The sequence below is a fragment of the Falco biarmicus genome, chromosome 3 (assembly GCF_023638135.1).
Source record: "Falco biarmicus isolate bFalBia1 chromosome 3, bFalBia1.pri, whole genome shotgun sequence".
Lineage (NCBI taxonomy): Eukaryota > Metazoa > Chordata > Aves > Falconiformes > Falconidae > Falco > Falco biarmicus.
This window is the reverse complement of record NC_079290.1, coordinates 95909845-95928381: the sequence shown is the minus strand read 5'-3', so window position 1 is coordinate 95928381 and position 18537 is coordinate 95909845. Positions and strand designations below refer to the sequence as shown.

Here is an 18537-nt window from a genome sequence, read left to right as displayed (position 1 = left end):
CTGGAATAAGGCTGTAACTTAACTTTATAAAGTAAGAGACACTAGTTCCTGTTTCTAACGCTACTGAAAATGTGTGTTTAAATTTGCTACTACAGAAGCCTAATTTCCTGTGGAGAGGTCACCATTGCAGTGAGATGTCAGAGAAAGCTAATCCATTTGTCCTTTGTGTTTGTTTTACAGATTATTTAAAAATCTACCCTTTTAAATGAAGCTAAAAAAATCTCAGTTTTCTGCTCATTGAGCATGCCACGTGCTTCCTCCTTTCAAGGTACCCATAAACCAGAATGACTTGCACATGCAGTCCTCCATTCACATCCTTAAATGTGCTGTCACTTCACCAAATTGAGGAGTTTTCTTTCCGTTCCTAGCCTTCTCTCCCAACATTTCTGGCCCTCTAGTACTCTGCCTAACCCACTCAGCAGGTGTTTTGCAAGTATTTAATTTGAAACATGGTTTCTGTTATGTCTCGGGAAGTTTGTACTTTTATATGTCTCCTGATCTTTAAATGTCACTCTAATTCTAGCCTAAGTAGTTGTTACACATATTTAAGCAAGGTTTCTTCTGTATTGCAAACAAACAGCAAACCAGGAACAGTTACTACCATATTAACCTTTGAAAAATATTTGTTTCCTCCTAGCTACACTGTTCTCTTTCTCTGAATTTTTACTTATCATCTACAGTTAAAAGTAAGTTCTCTGGGTATGGGACCACCACTTTGTCATTCCTGTAAAACGGTTCTCACATTTTAGGGCTGCTAAAATATTTTGGATACATCATCCTATGGTTCCAAACTGGAACATGGATACACGCATATATATGTATACACTTGCATCACATTTATGTGATCAAATATACATGATACCATCCAAGGCAATATAGTAGGAAATAAAGATGAAAACAAGTAGCAATTAGACTTCTCATATTACACCACACAGTTAAGAGAGCCTTTTAATCAACTTATATTCAGTTTGGAAGAACTTAATTTTATTTATGTAAGTGTCCCATTCTCTAACTCATCCACCAAGCTAGTCACCTTGTTGTAGAAGACCATCAGGTCAGGTGGGCGTTATTTCCCATTCATAAGTCTATGTAGACTACTCATAATCACCTTCATGTGTTTGGAGACCATTTCCAGGAGGATTTTCTCCATGACCTTTCCAGGGACAGAGGTGAAGCTCACTGGCCTGTAGCTCTCCAGATCTTCCTTCTTGCCCTTCTTGAAGGCAAGAGAGATGCTTGGTCTCCTCTGGTCTTCAGGAACCTCTCCCAGTCACCGCTGTGTTTCAAAGATAATTGAGAGTGGCCTCGCAATGATGTCAGCTACGTCTCTCAGCACCCAAGACACATCCTCTCAAGCTCTGTGGACTTAGGTTTTTCCAGTTTGTTTAAGTGCTCCCTAACCTGGTCCTCCTCCACTGACTGTAAGTCTTTCTTGCCCCAGACTCCCTGTAATCTTGGTGTCCTGAGACTGCTGAAGGCCAGTGTGGATGAACTGCTGAAATTGTCCTCAGGACAGACAACAAGTAAGAAAGACTTTGTAGCATAATGGCTGAAGCACTTAAATGAGAGGTAGAAGTTCAAACCCCACAAGCACTGGCAAGGTATGCACTCCAACCAAGCCATAAGATAAAAAGGAGAAACACTTACTCTTCCAGCCATTTGGTAAATACAATCTTCGTTATCCTATTTTTCCTAATATGAAATAAAGCTTTTTATTTGGGGCACTCGGAACATGTTGTTAATTGAAACATATATACAGTTTTCCACCTGAATGAAAAAAAACAAACATAATATTGTATGCATTTTATCTAAGACTTTTCTTCAGGTCAATATTATATGAACACATACACATCTGTCCCGCTAGATGGCATTTCACGTGCTAATGCACCAGAAATCTGTACCAATACCAGTAATGATGCATTTGGAATAAGTGAGCTACAATGTGGCTATTATTTTTCAAAAGGCTGTGAAATTTCACAGAAGGAAAAAATGATTAGTGCTGGACAGATGAGGTTTTCTAATCACTGAAGTTCAGAAATAAGGTTGTTTATACAAATCCAAGCTTGTTCTATCCAATTCCTTATGTGTATATGTACAATACAGAATTACAGAACTGAATATAGCTCATCCGTTCCCTGAAGACGATGGCATACTATCAATATTCTACATTTAATACTTTTTCCTATGATACTTAACACTGATCAACCTTTCCACATCTTCTCTCTCGGTGTGTACAACCACATACTCATTGAGATGTGTTTTGGGGGTGAAGGAAGGAGGACAGTCAGGCCATCAAGCAGCAAAGGGACTGCAGCACAAGACCAGTGAGCAGACCTGTGGAGGGCATCTGCCAAACAGTGCACCTGACCATGGGCTGGCTCAAAGCAACAGCATTTGATGTGCTTCTGCAGAGCAGCAAAGCCACACTGTGTTCAGGATAGGAGAGCTAAAGGCTAGTGCCAGGGAAGAGCGCTGCAGATGCTGAGGGCACAAGCCTTATTTTCAGGGTGTGAGAGCAAATGCATCTAGACTAACCAGTTGTTTCACAGCAGTCATTTAACTAGTGTTTGTGTCTGCGTAGCAAGATGAGGTGAGGGATGTTATTATCTACCATTCACCAAGGACTGAACTGAGCTGAAATACACATTTGAACTATCAACTAATTTTGGATGTGCCCCTTTTCATCAGGCATATGGGGAAACTCTCATGTTTCCCTTGCATTTAATTTATTTGTAGCACAGCTTTTGCTAATGTCAAGTGCAGCCGCAAGTGCTCAGCACTTTGACAAAGCTACACTCAGTTACCTTGAGGCAAAGAGCAGAAGGAAGAATAAAATCATTGACTAGCTGTAGAAAAAAGATATTTACATGATACCCTGTAACCACATGGAAATTTTGTTATATAAGGAGTGTATGCTAGTGTTGAAAAGGAATTTCAGCCACTCTAACAGGATTATCTTTTCCTTTTTTGCAGACCCTTGCATCACTCATGGTTTCCTGTTTGTTTATTATCATCTGCAGCATGCATTGATGAAGCAGGAGTCTTGCCAAAGGCTATTATTGTAAATAAGGCTTATTAAAATGAATATGCACAAGAACAGCAAGTAATCCAGGTGGTTTTTGTTCTATGGTGTCCTAATTTTTTAATCCTTCTCTTGGTACATACAATATCTTTGAAGGTAACTGGGAAGCATACCAACTACTCGAGCCATAGCAACATACAGGAGCTTGAGCGCCTGCCACTTGTACCCCAGAGGCTGGCCAGGTAGTAACAGTTCATGCAGAAGGTGCAAAATGTAGCCCTTTATTCAGAATATGCTGGGTGACCTTCCCCCTGCTACCATTCTTTTGACATCAAGACATTTCTATTTCCTAGGGCAGGAGTACAGAGAACAGCTTGCTTCCACCCCTTTCCCACTGCGTTACACCATTAGGCATCACACTGTGAGCTCTTTGGTGTAGGTCTCAAAAATACAAGACCATGATCCCAAACTGGGACCTCTGTATGCTACCCTAACACTAAATACTAGCAGGTGTGAGAGAAATCATTCAGGTCCACCATTAAATACTAGCAGGTATGAGATAGATCGTTCAGGTCCACCCAGAACTCACAGCGAGTTAATACCACCAGGCTCCTCACAGAAGACCTGCAGACAGCAAGGAACAGCACATCTAACTACAGTCTGTTGTAACAACGCAGCTGCAGTTTTTGGTTCGGAACTGTTCATCTTTTCCCAGTTTTGGCTGACTTAAATGAGTAAGACAGCCTATTTATGTAAAGATGATAAGCATAAAAGGGATGAGAAAACTCTATGTAAATTTATAGAATACCAAACTACATAACTAAACTGTACCTGTGACTGCAACCAAGGACTTTTTCCTGGTCACGTTGCTTTCCAGCTTTGGCTTTAGCCTTTTAGAAGTAAATACCAGCAGCTTACTTCTTTCCAGAAGAGGGTGCTAAAACATAATATTTATTACAAGAACTGCAAAACTGCCCAGTTGCTCCATTCCATACTTCATACTTCAGCATGAGTTTATTGTGGCTTAGTTCTTATTTTATGTCCTAGCAGCTGGCAATTTAATACAAGTCTGCTGTACAGACATATTACACCAGATGTAGTTTCAAAAACAAGCATAGAAAAAGTGACATTATAGAAAGAACTAGCCACACCAGAGGAAAATAAGAAGACAAACTTTCAGATCCATTTTGGTAAATTACAAGGCCTTTTTGCTTTAGCCTGATTACTCAGATTTGATTCAATGCAGTTTTATTACTGACAATTTTCAAGCATTCAGAGCTAACAAAATTTCTGTCACATGGACCTTGTAACTCCCCATCATGTCACTAGCAGACCCGAGATCAATAGGTACTTAACCATTGTCCTGTGCCAATAAAATTAGGAAAAGAATGGCTAATGGAAGAAAGACGATCTCCCATCTGAGCTAGCTGCTAAGGGAAAGAAGAGACATTTTGCCAGTGAGCTGGACGTATGCTATGGACGGGACAATTCCGTGAAACAGGAAAGTCCTGAGTTTAAATTCCAAGTTTTGGAGGAGATCATGACCAAGAGCAGTCATTGTTAATGGTAGACATGTCTGATTTCACTTTTCGTTCCCAAACTAAAACTTTATCCTACTCATTGAAACTGAGCAGGAGCTGAGAGTTGCCAGTAGTTGGCTGATCAGTGGTACCTTATCCACACGGTTTCCTGCTGAGCTGCAAACCCAGTGGGACCTGGTGGCTCCAAAGTCATTGCAACTCAAAGCTGTTTTTCCTAAGGTGCAGAAATATCCAAAACCTGACTGGACACAGCCCTGGGCAACTTGCTGTAGGTGGCCCTGCCTGAGCAGAGGGATGGGACCAGATGAATTCCAGAGGTCCCTGACAACCTCAACCCTTCTGTGATTCTGTAAGTTAGGTAGTTTGTGATGAGGTCCAACCTACACCACCTACACCAGCAAGGCTCAAGCTATGTCTCTGTGGTATTTCACTGTGAACAGTAGTTGTTGTGTAACAGCATCACCCCAGAATGAAGTGCTGTTTTAATTGCAGCCACTTACTCTCCTTGTTTCCAGGGAATTTCAGCTGGAACTAAGCAATTCCATTTGCTCACATGTTGACTTATTTTTCTGCCTTTCCTCTCAGCACAACATGCTGTTCAACAGCTGCTCAAAGCTAACGTGTGTGGCAGAGGTCTGCTATGCTCAGTGCCCGGGATCCAGCTAAAAGCGTGGCATTGCCCTCCATACAAAACAGGTGAATCCAAATCCTGCCACAGCCCTTAAATCTCCAAATTCAGGTCATTAGATATGTGTTAAAAATATCCATAATACTATTACAGCTTCTTTCAGCTGCCACCAGAATCCTATTTGTTTCCTATGCATGCCCTCACTGGAGACATTATTGTTTTGACAAAAAAATATATAGAAGGAACTATTATAAATATATAGAAGGAATTACTGTAAAAAATTATAGAAGGAAACTACATTAATTAGTATTAATATAATGTATCAGGTACAAGGAACTCAAGAAATTAAAAATGTTACATCTTTACCAAACTTGAAGATATGTTTCCTTTCTGTTTCAGACAAAGAAAAACAAGAGTAAAGAAAAAAACGTACCATTTTCTTAGGTCTGGATTTGGCTTGACGTACTAACTCCAGCCTGTTTGGACTATAAAGAAATGGGAAGAAAAATTGTGAGGCTGAAGCATTCCAATGCACTGGGTCACTACCACGTTTCTCTAGTCGGCTTCCAAACTGCATCTTGCTCTACAGCACCCAAAGAGTAATCTTTTGGGCAAAGAGGACAATTTTCTGCTTGGGGAACAACTCTGGGGACAGAACAGATAACAAAAAGTATTTTTCTTCAATATTTCAGGACGGTCTGTAGTAACACAGGAAGAATTAAATGAATAACCTAACAAAAAGATGAATTAGAGGGATGGCTGGCAGCTCAACCTCAGGGATTACAGCAGTTCCATATAGACTAACACACCGGAATTTGGAAGCTCAAGCAAACAAGTCTGCATCTATAAAAGTGGGCTAGAAGTTAGGTGAGGGCACGCTTTCACGGGAAGTTTCTGGCAGTGTCATTTCTGTGCAGGCAGGCAGCCCCGGGAAGACAGCCATTCTCCCAGCCTTTGGCATCCCTCTGTGTCTAGCTCCAGGAGAAAGCAAGGGGTCAAGGAGTACATGAACAAAGAACCTACTGGGAAGGAAGTCTCGAGGTTCAGAATGTCAGCGCTACATTTTGGACAAATATAGGCTGGCTATACATCAAGTACACTTTACCTTGTGAAGATGCTACCTGTCCTGCACCACACATGGTCCCCTTAGCTTCTTTCCACTGCTTGTGCCACTGGAACCGGGAAAGACTGTTCTCTAAGCTCTGGTCAACAAAACTCTGAACAGACAGAACTGAGAGGGCAGCAATGGGAGTGCATGAATGAACTTGTCATTTTTGACAGGTTTTCATTTAGAAAATAAAAATGAAGAATTTTAATATTTTAAGGAAGATCGTTTTAATTTCACATGCCAAAGACAGCTTTATTAAAAACAGGGGAAAGCAGCAGGATGTTTTCAATAAGGTTTGATAGTTTAAATAAATGTTTTATATGAGATACAAGGTTTCGTTAGCAGTTTTGAAGGTGTGAAATTTTGTGTTTGTTCCACCAGGCACAAAGCCTCGCCTCTTCCCTGACCTGTTTTATATCAGTGGCAGAGTTGTGTTGAGGTCAGTAGCTCCTGCTCTGTGTGATTTTTACCTCTCCCCTAACCAACCTAAATAAACAATTGCTTATCAGTTTCTCCCCGATTGACAGATCTCCAGACAGATTACGCAGTTAAGCGGTGGGGTGACAGTGGTCTCACTTTGTGTGGAGGATTCAGGGCTTCAGGTCAGAGACCTTCAATGGCAAATATGAGTGCTAGGCATAGACCCAACCCTCTGTTCAATGCAACAGTCACGTCAGGATCAGAGCAGCCAGGCTCCTGCCTCCTCCCAGAGCAGCCCGTTGGTGGACATCCCTTGGAATGGAATCTTCCCAACAGTTTTGCCAGAGGCCGATGGCCACTGCTGGAAGGGTGGTCAGGCACTGGAGTAGGCTGCCAAGGGAGGTGGTGGAATTACCATCCCTGGAAGTGTTCAACCATCGATACAGCGCTTGGGGGCATGGTTTAGTGGTGGACTTGGCTGTGCTGGGTTAACAGTTGGGCTTGATGATCTTAAATGCCTTTTCCAACCTCAACGACGCTGTGATCCTGCACCTACGCTGACGCCTGGGACAGCCTCACGCAGCCTCCTCCGCTACTGCATCCCACCCCCCGCGGAGGCTCACCACCACCTCCCCATCCTCCTCTTTGCAAGCCCCCCCCAGGAGGGGCGCGGCGGGGACCCGCAGGAGCCCAGCGCGCCTCGCCCCGGCCGCTGCCGTGGAGCCGGGAGCCGTCCCTGCCGCCCCGTGGGCGGGGCCGGGGCGGAGGCGGGGCCGGGGCGGAGGCGGGGCCGTACGCGGCGCAGCGCGGCAGAGCCGGCCCGCCGATACCCTGGACAGCGCCTCGCCGCCGCCGCCGCCATGGTGAGTGCCCCCGGCCGCGCCGGCCCCGCTGCCCCCCGGCCCGATCGCGCCCCCCTCCCGGGGCCGTGCGGACGCGCCTCGCCGCACCCCGCTCCTCCGGGCCCCCCCTTCCCCCACGGGCCAGGCTGGGGGAACACACATGCCCTCAGCCGCCCCCCCGCACCCCGCGGCGAGGGACCCGGGGTGGCGGGGGGAGCCCTGTGCAGTCCCAGCCGTGCGAGGCGGGGACGGTCCGCGGGCGGCGGGAGGCGGTGCGGGCAGCCCCGGTGGCCGCAGCTCCGCAGGAGGCTTTCGGGAGCCGGGGGGCGCCCCCAGCCCCCCGCCCTCCCCCGCTCCTAGCAGGTGCGTTTTTCTCTATTTCGAGGTGGGTTTGAGCACGTTACGTAAACGGATTATTCCCGGCCGTGTGTTAATAGAAGCTCCTGTGTTAAGTCATACAATCTGCAGCGGAACATTTTGGTTTTTTCTGTGTAATGAATGAACAATGGAGGTTTAGATTCCAGTTTAGCATTTAAGGGAGTTAAAGTGGAACAATGCGGTCACCTATTGCATGAGTAGGACCGTTCCCCTGCAGCACACTGTGTCTTTGCAGCCATAGTAACTTCCCCAAAGGAGCTCACTCTGGTTGTAAGCAGTCGTGCACCCAGTATAACGCCAACCTTACAGACTAGGACGGTATCATACAGGTATTTTGCAGCCTTAAAGCCTGAGGTACAGCGGGGATGAATAACCTGTCCAAGCTTCTTGTGTCAGAAGCTTGGGACATGATTGACAGTAGAACCTAGTTTTCCTTTCATATGATTTAACAACAAAAATACTTTTTTTCCAATGTCTTTGCATCGTGTATAGTAAATTCTGCCTTCCTGGCATAGCAATCAATTTGGAATTTCCCCCCCGCCCCAGCAATTCAAACATGAATAATATTCAAATAGTCTTTCCATGAATTAACTTGAGTTCTCTTCCTAACAGTCACGTATCCATCTGCTGTCGGTCTGAATCTCTTTCTTTTATTTACTCTGTTTGCAATCAGCTGAGACTTAGGATGACAGAAAGGAAAAAACCCTTGTCCTGGTTTTGGCTGACTCCTTCCAGGACTGAGATGAAGTCAATTATACTGGTGCAAATCAAGGAAAAATTCATTGGTAACATGTGCATTGGCAACTTAGTATTTGTACTAATGGAAATGATAGCTGACACCTACCCTTAACCTGTTATTTCTGGTTCTTAGAGCTGTTTAATTAACCTTGAAATTATTCTTGAAACAATGGGCAGCGATATCCAGTAATCGTCATTCAGACCTGGGTTTCTATTAGCAGGTTTTGCTCTTCTGTATCTCCAACAACCTTAGTGGTGAAAAGTTGCTGAGCTTTCCTAAGCCTTGTCACTTATGCATACAAGCATTTGGGGAGGGGGGGAGAACAGCCAATTTGGGAAAATCCTTAAGGTGGTGTAAAGGCTGAAGGTTGCTTTGGCTCTAAAAGTTTGGAAGAGTGTCCTTGGAACATTAGCTACTGAATGTAGAACCTGAACTGATGAAAACTGTTGCGATGAGGCTAATGCAGGGTTAAAAGTTACAGCACGTTAATGTCTAAAGGGACCTGGATCTTGGGGGCAGGGGGATGCATGGACATGGGAGGACGCTGCCAAAAGTATCAGGAGTAAATGAATAACAAACATAAATTTTTGCCCCAAGTAGTGGGAGTAGTATTTTAGCACTCCCTTCTCTAGTGGCATAGAAATAAGTAGGTGTACGTTGGTAGCATCCCTTCAACTCAACTGAGAGAGTTCCCTCAGCATCCTGGAGCAAGTAATCACTATTATTTGTAGCAAGTAGCACAAGAAAACTTTTTTTTTTTGTTTTAAACTTCATTTTGCTGAAGCAGCAAACCGCAGCCTTCATCAGGCTTCAAGTGTTTCTTTGGCATCCCCACTGTATGAGGGTCACTACAGTGGGACCGTTCTTCTGTTTATGTAGTTCACTGCAGCTCTACTTGCTTCAGTGAATCTAGGTCAAATTACACTGGCTCAGGATTTGGCTGCACCCTTGAACTTTAAACCGATTATAAATTTTGATTTGTCAGTGTATTTTCCATGGGGTCAAATCCCATTTTTGACGGAGTAAGAGAGTGCATAACCTTGCACAGTGCATGGCAACTAATACTTACAACAAGACTAGGTAACACTAAGGTAAGCATAAACATGAGGACAGTGCGACGCTGTGTTTAATAGGTTCAATTATCTGTACCTCTATAATAACCCAGTTGCAGAGGGGTTATATGGACAGCAGCTGGAATATTTTTAAAATTCCCTGAGAGACTTTGATAACTGGTTATCCTGGTTTCAGCTGGGATGGAGTTAATTATCTTCTAGAAGCTAGTACGGTGCTGTGTTTTGGCTCTGATGTGAGACTTCAATTCCTCAGGCCTTGCTAGTGAAAAAGGCTGGAGGGGCACAAGGAGTTGGGAGGGGCACAGCCAGGTCAACTGACCCAAACTAGCCAAATTCCATACCATGGGATGCCATGCCTGGTATACACTGGAGGGGTTGGCGGGGGTGGGCAGGTTGTTTCTGGGGGACTGGCTGGGCATCGGTCGTGGGTGGTGAGCAGCTGCATTGTGCACCATGTGTTCCTTTCTTCCTTTCCCTCTGGATGTTATTCTTTCCCCTTCCCCTTTTCATTATAGCTGTTATTGTCATCATTGTTATTATTGTTCTTTGATTTTTATTCTGTTTCAATTATTAAATTGTTCTTATCACAACCCTCGAGTTTTACATTCCTGTCCAACTGTCCTCCCCATCCCTCTGGGTGAGGAGGGAGGGAGTGAGCGGCTGCGTGGTACTTAATTACCCACCGGGGTTAAACCACGACACTGGCGTAATCTGAAATCGATGAAGACAGACACCTAACTCTTCCAAGCATTCATAAGTGTCATGGCTGCCATATCAGGGTATGATGCTTGATGTGGTTTTGATTGTAGGACACACAGAAAGGGCCCTAGACAACAAGAAACCTTTCTTCTTTATTGGCAGTAGCCAAAATAAAATCCTGCCTCATTGTCCATCAGTATTTGTTAATCACCCTGAGCACTTCCTGAAAAAGAATATTGCAAAGACAATGTTCCAGTCCCCAAAGACTGACACACAAAGTGGAAGAGAACATTTTCTGTAGACAGAGATCAATCCAGCATAAATCCGTGACTGACATGGGAGCCAGCACTACAGCACCCACTGTCAACAAGACCTCTCCAGCTCTGTCAGCGTGAAAAGGTAGCAGAGCTCAGCAGCCCTGCCATCCACAACCATGGCAGCAAGCCAGGGCTGTGCCAGCTGATACAGAATTAATAAGCTATGAGAAAACATGCTTAGAAACTGCATATAGAACAGGCAAAGGGACCTAAGTACTTCCACAGAAAGTCAAGAAGACACCCTGAAGCCTTTTGCATATGATGGGATTGATTAAAAAAAAACCTTCCAGGACCTGAAGGAAGAGTCCAGTGTTTCATTTGCATAGTTAATATAGATACCCGCTTATCAAAACCTGCATGCTGTCCTTGGTGTTGATCTCTTTCACCTCTAGGAAGATCCTTTGATTCTTTAAGACAGATCATTGCATCTCCATTACAAGCAGGCTGATCTGTGAAAAGAGAGAGCCTCCTGTTGTTTATCAGGCACTTGATTGTACATTCATTTAGTTTAATAGCGTCTCTTCATTTATTAAACAAGAAAGTTAATCAGATGCAAACACTTTAAACTTGAACCTATGACTCAATTAAAAGCTGGTAAAAAACCTGCATTAGTATTTTCTTTAGGTATTAGTAAACTCCAGACTAATGCAAATATAATGAGCTGGTTTATTCCCTGATGTAAGACATCTTCAAGCGTATTCAACAAAACCCCACCAGGCAGGAATTTTGCCTGATACTTTCATGCCGTGCTATATGAGAGTTTTGTTAATCACTGCCTGTAAAACTGATTTAGAAGCTGAGGCATTGATAGATCTCATACAAATTGAGTCTGAGGTCCAATGATAAAGTAATGTCACAAGTGCAGCCTGACTTGTAACTAAAGAAGGTAAAGAAGAAGGGAGGGAAATTAGGAGGATGAAAGTAAGCGTACGACTGGTTGTTCAGAGCCAGAAAGCTCCTGGGACGAGTCTGCCTTGTGAGGTGGAAGGGCACAAGAAGGATTGCCCAGCTGCAACCAAGAAGAAACACCTTGTGAGACTGGGGGCTGCAGCTCTGCCACGTTATAAATGCCACATTTCAAGCACATCAAATTTATCAGCCCATTTGTAAGTGGCTGGCAGCAACTGAGCTTATAAATCCATTATCTGCACACACACCCCATGGCTTGCCTTAGCATACGCTAAATACAAGGGCCACAATATCTGAGTGACTGGGTCTTTACCCACAGGGCTGCTGCACAGCTGACGAGCAGAGTTCAATATGAAATAAAGTGAATATTTATGTCTTCTGTGGGGCTTCTTATCGACCCAAGTAACAGCAAAACCACTTTAGTTTCTGAGGACTAGTTATGCTCAGATCTAAGTGGGTAAGAGGGAACAGTTTACGTCTTCAATAATATGACAATTACCATTATATTGGCATTAATACTGAAAGTACTCCGATTTGATGTCAATCTAACAACAACTGAGTGATTTTTTTAAATATTAAGTTCATCTAGATGATGACTTTTAAACTGCATTGCATTTCCTCTGCCTCAGTCAAAACTGGCCATGATAAAATGGTAAAGGTCAGACATCCCAAACTGAAGGAAATCAAACTCTATGTGGCAGAAGTTTTTATGTGAAGATGTGTAATTAGAGAACCAAAAATTAAGATTGTTTTCATCGCTGTTGGGAGAAATTTTTATTTTTTCCCCTAAAAAGGACGGTTATGGAAATGAAACCAGTACTACTTCATATTCTGCGTCATTATTTGAAAACCAAACACAGCAAGTAATGGGAGTTGGAAGAAGGACTGCCAAGTTTTAAATAAATATCCTAAAACCATGCATAAGGAAGCACAACAAAACCATTCTTTCCCTAGTTCTTAAAGGCTCCCTGAAGTACGTTAGTCAGTAGTTACCATTCAGGACACTTTGCAGCTAGCAAACAGCATGTGATGCAGCAGCCTAATGGGAGGAGGATAAACTTACACAGATGAGAAGTCTACAGCTGCTTTTATTTCCCCTATGTGACAATAAGCGATGCAGTTCACAGACATTTTGTGCCATTAGGGCCTTACCGCGCAGCACAGTCATTAGCATTCTTATTTGGTTTTGAGAAAAGCATCAGTCTGGGTGTTTCCATGGTATAATAGGCTTAAGAGTTTTGGGCTTTAAAATTCCAGTTTTATGTGGATTAAACTCTAGAATACCTACTGTTGGGGCTAATAGAGGAAGGGAACTAATTAGCTTGTGCACCCTCTTATCCTGTGCCAGCAGACTGTGCTCTGTTATTTGGGTTCCATACATTTTTAAGAAGGAGTGTCCCTTGAGTTCATTAGCCTGATTTAGGGTTTTAAAAGAGGTAAATTTTAACCAAAACAGGAGGAGGAGACGTAAGAGAACTTCCATGCTTTTTTTTTCTTCCTTACTAAACTTGAAAATCAACTTCCATTTCCTTCCCTCTCCTCACCCAGTCTTCTTTAATCAAGACTGAAGTCCAAAACATGAATTAGCATTTGAAATCCAGGTTTTTGAATTCAGGGATTTAAGTGAGAAATAGAAGGAAAAAAAAGTTAAGGACCAGTTAACAGAAACAAGAAGATACTTTTCTCTTTCGTTGTTGTTTTGTGTTCTTAAGTGACCCTTTGGAAAACACACATCAGATTCTGTTTATTTCTCTATATTACACATGCATTTTCACAGCCAACTTGAAGTAAAAAAATACTTTGTTTCTTGCATTTTTGCTGTGAGCATGGATAAAACCACTCCGAAAACCAAAGTGCCTTCAAACTGGCAGGGAATAAATGGTTGGCAAAGTTGATGAGGGTCATTTCCATGTCAGGGAATTGGCACATCTTTCGGTAAGGCTGCTCTGAATAGTACCATCCACACAAGCTTTCCCTCCAATTGCTGGCTGCAGCCAGCCAAGCTACTTCTATCACAGTTTAAAAGGTCAGGTGTAAGGTCGTGCAAGCTCTGCATCTGCTAGAAGTCGGTGTTTGTGGCAGAACAGTGGTGTATTATGTACAGTTTAATTTTTTCAGTACTTGTCAACAGCCTGCACAATTCCAGGGGGAAAAAACACGAAGCCTATTTTCATATTTATATGCTTGTCAATCTATTTTTCAAATCTCTTTATGTACTAAGTAATGTAATGAATTTTCACTACTGACTGGCTGCTCAGAATTACCCTCCTCCTCAAATTCAGAAGCTTGCCTAGTATGAAAAAGATCCCACGCAACGCTTATAGGAACAGCTGCATCTGCCCTCTCAGCTGTCAGGATTACTCGCCTTCCTTGAGCAGCATTTCAGTGTTACTTTGCTGTTACACCAGACGCCGTACTGTAGCTTCAAGTCTTAAGATCAGCCCTTCTTACCTAAAGGTACCTTCTCACCTTGACTAGACTTCTTTTCAAGATGCATCTTTTAATATTGGCAGAAGGCTATGCGTGAAACCAAACAAAACCTCCATCTTTTTGAGTTTATGGAAGGGAAAGAAAAATCAAAGACATCAGAAAACAAGGATATCAAAAACCAGTTCAGATTAGCAAGGTGTTTCTAGGTCTCTTTCTTCTTCCCACCTCTTACTGCTGGTGAAAGCAGAAATGTGAGATGTCTCCCAGCCTGCCAGTATGCAGGTGGCTTGAATATCAGCAGTTATCATCACCCTCCAAATAGCAGACACCTTATTTTATATGAGTTACTCAAGAAATCCAAATCTCCTCCTACAAATGAGGTCCTTCCATTGACAAAAGTATTAGAAGACTCTGGATCCACCCTCAAAAACACCTTTGGAAATCTTGCCTCTTCAATTTCTGAAGCTACTGGCTTTACCTGGAAGCTTGATGATTAAGAGCTGTGAGAAGGTAGCACTGAATCAGTCCATCCCCAAAACCAGACAACCCAAGTATATCATGTCTCTAGTTTTATGGCATTCTTTTTGATTTTCAGAGCTCTCTTTTTCTGGCAGAAGGTTAGTTATAGATCCTCCCTAAGATTTCCCTTCCCCCACCCCTGGTATGTGTCAAAAGCATCACAGGATATTCCAGTTCCCCTTTGAAAGCTGAGATACAGCTTGTGATTTCTTGGCGATGGAACACATTTGAAACTTGGCTCAAAAACAGGCAATTTGTGCAAGGAAATGGGAAAGGCACTATTTAGCTTTATGCCTCTGCAAAATACTAGTAGCTGCCCGTTTCAAAGAAAAGTGATATTGAGAATCTTTTTGGTTTCAACGCAGTTACTTCTTTCTCACTGCTGGAGACTTTGTAAGCCAGCATTTCAATAGTATCTGCAAAAAAATTTGAAAGATAAAAGACTAACTAGATGACAGTTATTTTGCTTACAATAACTAAAAGAAAAACTCAAAATATCCCCCACAGCCTCCCCTGGAGGGAAAAGCACCATTTTTTCCCCTTTTACATTTACTAGATTATCAGCATAATTTTATTTCAAATTGGGTATCACTGAAATGTCCCCTCAGGACTACATTTAATATACTTTTTTTCCCCAAAATAATTTATTTTTCATCAAGTAGGAAGTCATTTCCTTCTTTTTGCTAGACACCTTTGGGAGATGGCAGAATTCAGATCAGAAAGTGTTTTGATGGAAAGGTGCAAAGTTAAAAGCCAAGCCAGAGAACAATGTCACAAAGAACAATGTCACACAGCACCATCCTATTTTGCCTCCAGGTGTGTTTTGATGAGTTTAAAGGAGTGTAAGTATTTCAACATTCTGGCTCATTAAACCTTGGGTCTTGCTGAAACGCAGCACACGTGCTTGCAAGCGCTTAAAAATACTCATCAACTCCTGAACACTCAGAAAGATGAGAAACACCCTGATCAGCTGAAAACAAGGAACTCATGCCAGTCCCCTGGTCTTCAGGAAATCTAGGGGTTCATGTGATTTCGTGTTTCTTTTACAAAGGCATCCCCCACCCCTCAGTGCTCCTTCTCCAAATGGAAGCGGCATTGATAAGACATTGATGCAAATCTGATTCTCAGCAGTTCTCATTGAATGCAATAAAGTGTTTTTTTAAGTGAAAAGGATACAATATTGCTGAAATAAGGATGTCATGTAAATTAACAGTACTGAGCTAAGTAACAAAGTACTCACTGCAACATGGGCATATGTGTTGCAGAAAGCAAAGTGAGATCGTTAACTGCTTATGACACTTCATTCATCAATCCAGAATTCAAAGAGGTTTGAGAATTTGCTACCAGAAATAATCTTGCACTTGCCTCAATAAGCCAGTTTGGGATCTATTTTGATCAACATCCAGTCGATCAGACCTTCAGGTTAATACTGCAGGTAACTGAGTCTAAATTACAAAGGACAAATGTGCATAGTCAGAATGAAGGAAGCATTCAATTAAATTAGAGTCCTCAAATAACACAGTGCTTATACCTAGCTGGGAAAAGTACTGAAGGGCATCCTCAGACATCACCTCCTAGTTTCTTGCTTAGCATCTTCCTAAAAGAAATAATTTCAAACAGATGGATTTTCTTTAAAACCAGTAATACTTGCAAACCTTATATTTTACTTGCTTACTTAACTGTCACGGCTATCACACATTTGCTCCCTTACATTTACAGATCACCCAGACTCAAAGAGAGATGTTTATTTCTTACTATAGTCTGTTTTCCAGGGGAAAGTCATCTGTTGCTGCTTTTTTTCAGTAACACCTTAATTCTCTATGATATTTAATAACTGGATTTACCATCATGACCTTTGCCACATCTGGCAGACGACACATTTTGCTGGCAAATAGTTATTGTGTCTGGTCTTTTTTGATAGAAGCTTCCCATTTTATCTGTCTTTAAGGATATCAGTAGTGATACTTAAATCAGCTACAGGTGCCATCAATGCTACTTCTAACTTGTCCTGTAAAGTAAAATATATTTATTACATTTACTTGTAAGAAATTGTCATCTCTCCATATCTATTCCCAACAACACACATTGAGTGCAAAGCACTTCTTCTTTGAAAGAGTAGTAAAACTAAAGAGACTTGGAGCATCTGCTTCATTTGTTGGAAAGCTGAGCTCATAAGGATGCTCATTTTCTGGAAAGCGGTACTTGATCGGTGCCTGTGATGTATATCAGGTCTCAGACAGCTCAAGCTGACCTTGCCAGCAACTGTTTTCCTCCTGTCCGATATCTGTCCACTACAAGGCAGCGCTGAACCTTATCAATACTTAACCACCAAGGGAACCAATATTTTTCCATGTGATCTCCAGCTTTATAATGGCTGCTTGCTCAAAGAATCCATTAATAATTAAATCCAGATGGGTGTGTCGGTCACCGTGGCGCAGCGGTCTCGTGTAGATGTTATGTCACATGGAAATTCCCAGCTTCGATGACACTTGATGTTACAGGTCAGCTTAGGCTGATCCTATCAGATGATCTCCCGGAATGATGAAGAAAGCTGTGTGAAAAGCCTCTGCTCAGAAAGCCGATCTTCTAATACTGGACATAATCAGAAAGACACAAAATGTATTGCAAGGCCAGCATACCCACTGAAGCACTGAATATCTTCTAGTCATGCTTTCTTTCCATAATATTAGATATCATGACATGCCCATCCTTTAGAATTTTTCTGGCTTTACTTCCCTTCTTTAAATCAGCAGTTACTTGTAAATGATACCTAGCACTAAACAATAAATTAGAAGACAAATGTCTATTAAAACTCATAAGCTTGACATTTGTTTGATTTTAAGTTTAATGTACAAGTATCAGATTTTATAAGCAAATATTTTGACCTAAAACCTCAGGTTTCTTTCCCAGAGTGAATTATACTTGTAATGACCCCATCAAAAAGCTTTCTGTACTGAGTTTGGTACCTGCCTTCACCAGACAGCAGCCAGGCTGCTTTGGACGTGGGTGATGACCTCAAAGTGAAATTGAAAGGCTTTGCATGTGTTGGAAGATTAAGGCTGAAACCTTAGAGGCTGGGATCTGGATTCTCTAATCCATTGCAGCATGCTACAAACACTTCCTCCCCTTCCATTTTTTTCTGCCTCTTTTTTCCACTTGCATCCCTATAAATAGGTCAGGAAAGGGTCTCTGTGTTTGAGCAGTGGCTACAAGGAATGGTGTAGCAAATGCCTGCAAACCAAGAAACCCCCATTTCTCTAATGGGCAAATAAACACAACAGGATTTCCTTCACCCAGACCAGAAGAACAAGAACAAATCTTAAACTGAGTGCTGTTACTTTTTAAGGCTGTGGCTAAAGCAGGCTACAGCGTGACCTATCTCACCAGCCTCTGAATGGAGAGCAATGGAAAGAAAACACGTGCACACGTATGATGACCTGCAGCACTGAGCTACTTTGACAGATTCCTTCATTTTGGAAAGAAATTAAAATACAAGGGCTCCATCCCTGACAGTGGGACCGTTACACCTCTGTGGAGCTCTGCCAGTCTATTCAGCTGACAGCACAGGATTTACCCATACCTGTTGGGTCACAATTATGCAATGAACATGCCCCCTTATCAATCTGCTTTTTCCAGGTCCACTCCTGGGTGGCAAGGGAATGGGAATATGTCTTGGTTTATACCTCATAATTATATATATATATAATATATATAATAACTTGAGCAGGTTGCACAGGGTAGAATCTCAGGCTAGATCTTGACACATTGTGCCTTTGGGAAGGAAGCTAGCCTGGTTCGACTAAATGTTTATAAGCACAATTTTTCACAAAGGAAATCCAGCTGGGCAGAGTTCATCTCAGTAACTTTACATAAGGATTAAAAAAGACATTCAGGAGAGGGTTTGGGAAAGAA

General features: G+C 42.5%; 1 protein-coding gene across 1 annotated transcript in view; it reads left to right on the top strand.

Moving 5' to 3' along the window:
* Positions 1-7498: 7498 nt before the first annotated feature.
* Positions 7499-18537, top strand: part of ELOVL2 (ELOVL fatty acid elongase 2) — a 46382-nt gene continuing 35343 nt past the window's right edge. The window contains exon 1 of the mRNA XM_056333076.1: positions 7499-7582. Coding sequence (XP_056189051.1) covers positions 7580-7582 — 3 coding nt within the window. The 5' untranslated portion in view covers positions 7499-7579. The remainder of the gene's footprint in view (positions 7583-18537) is intronic.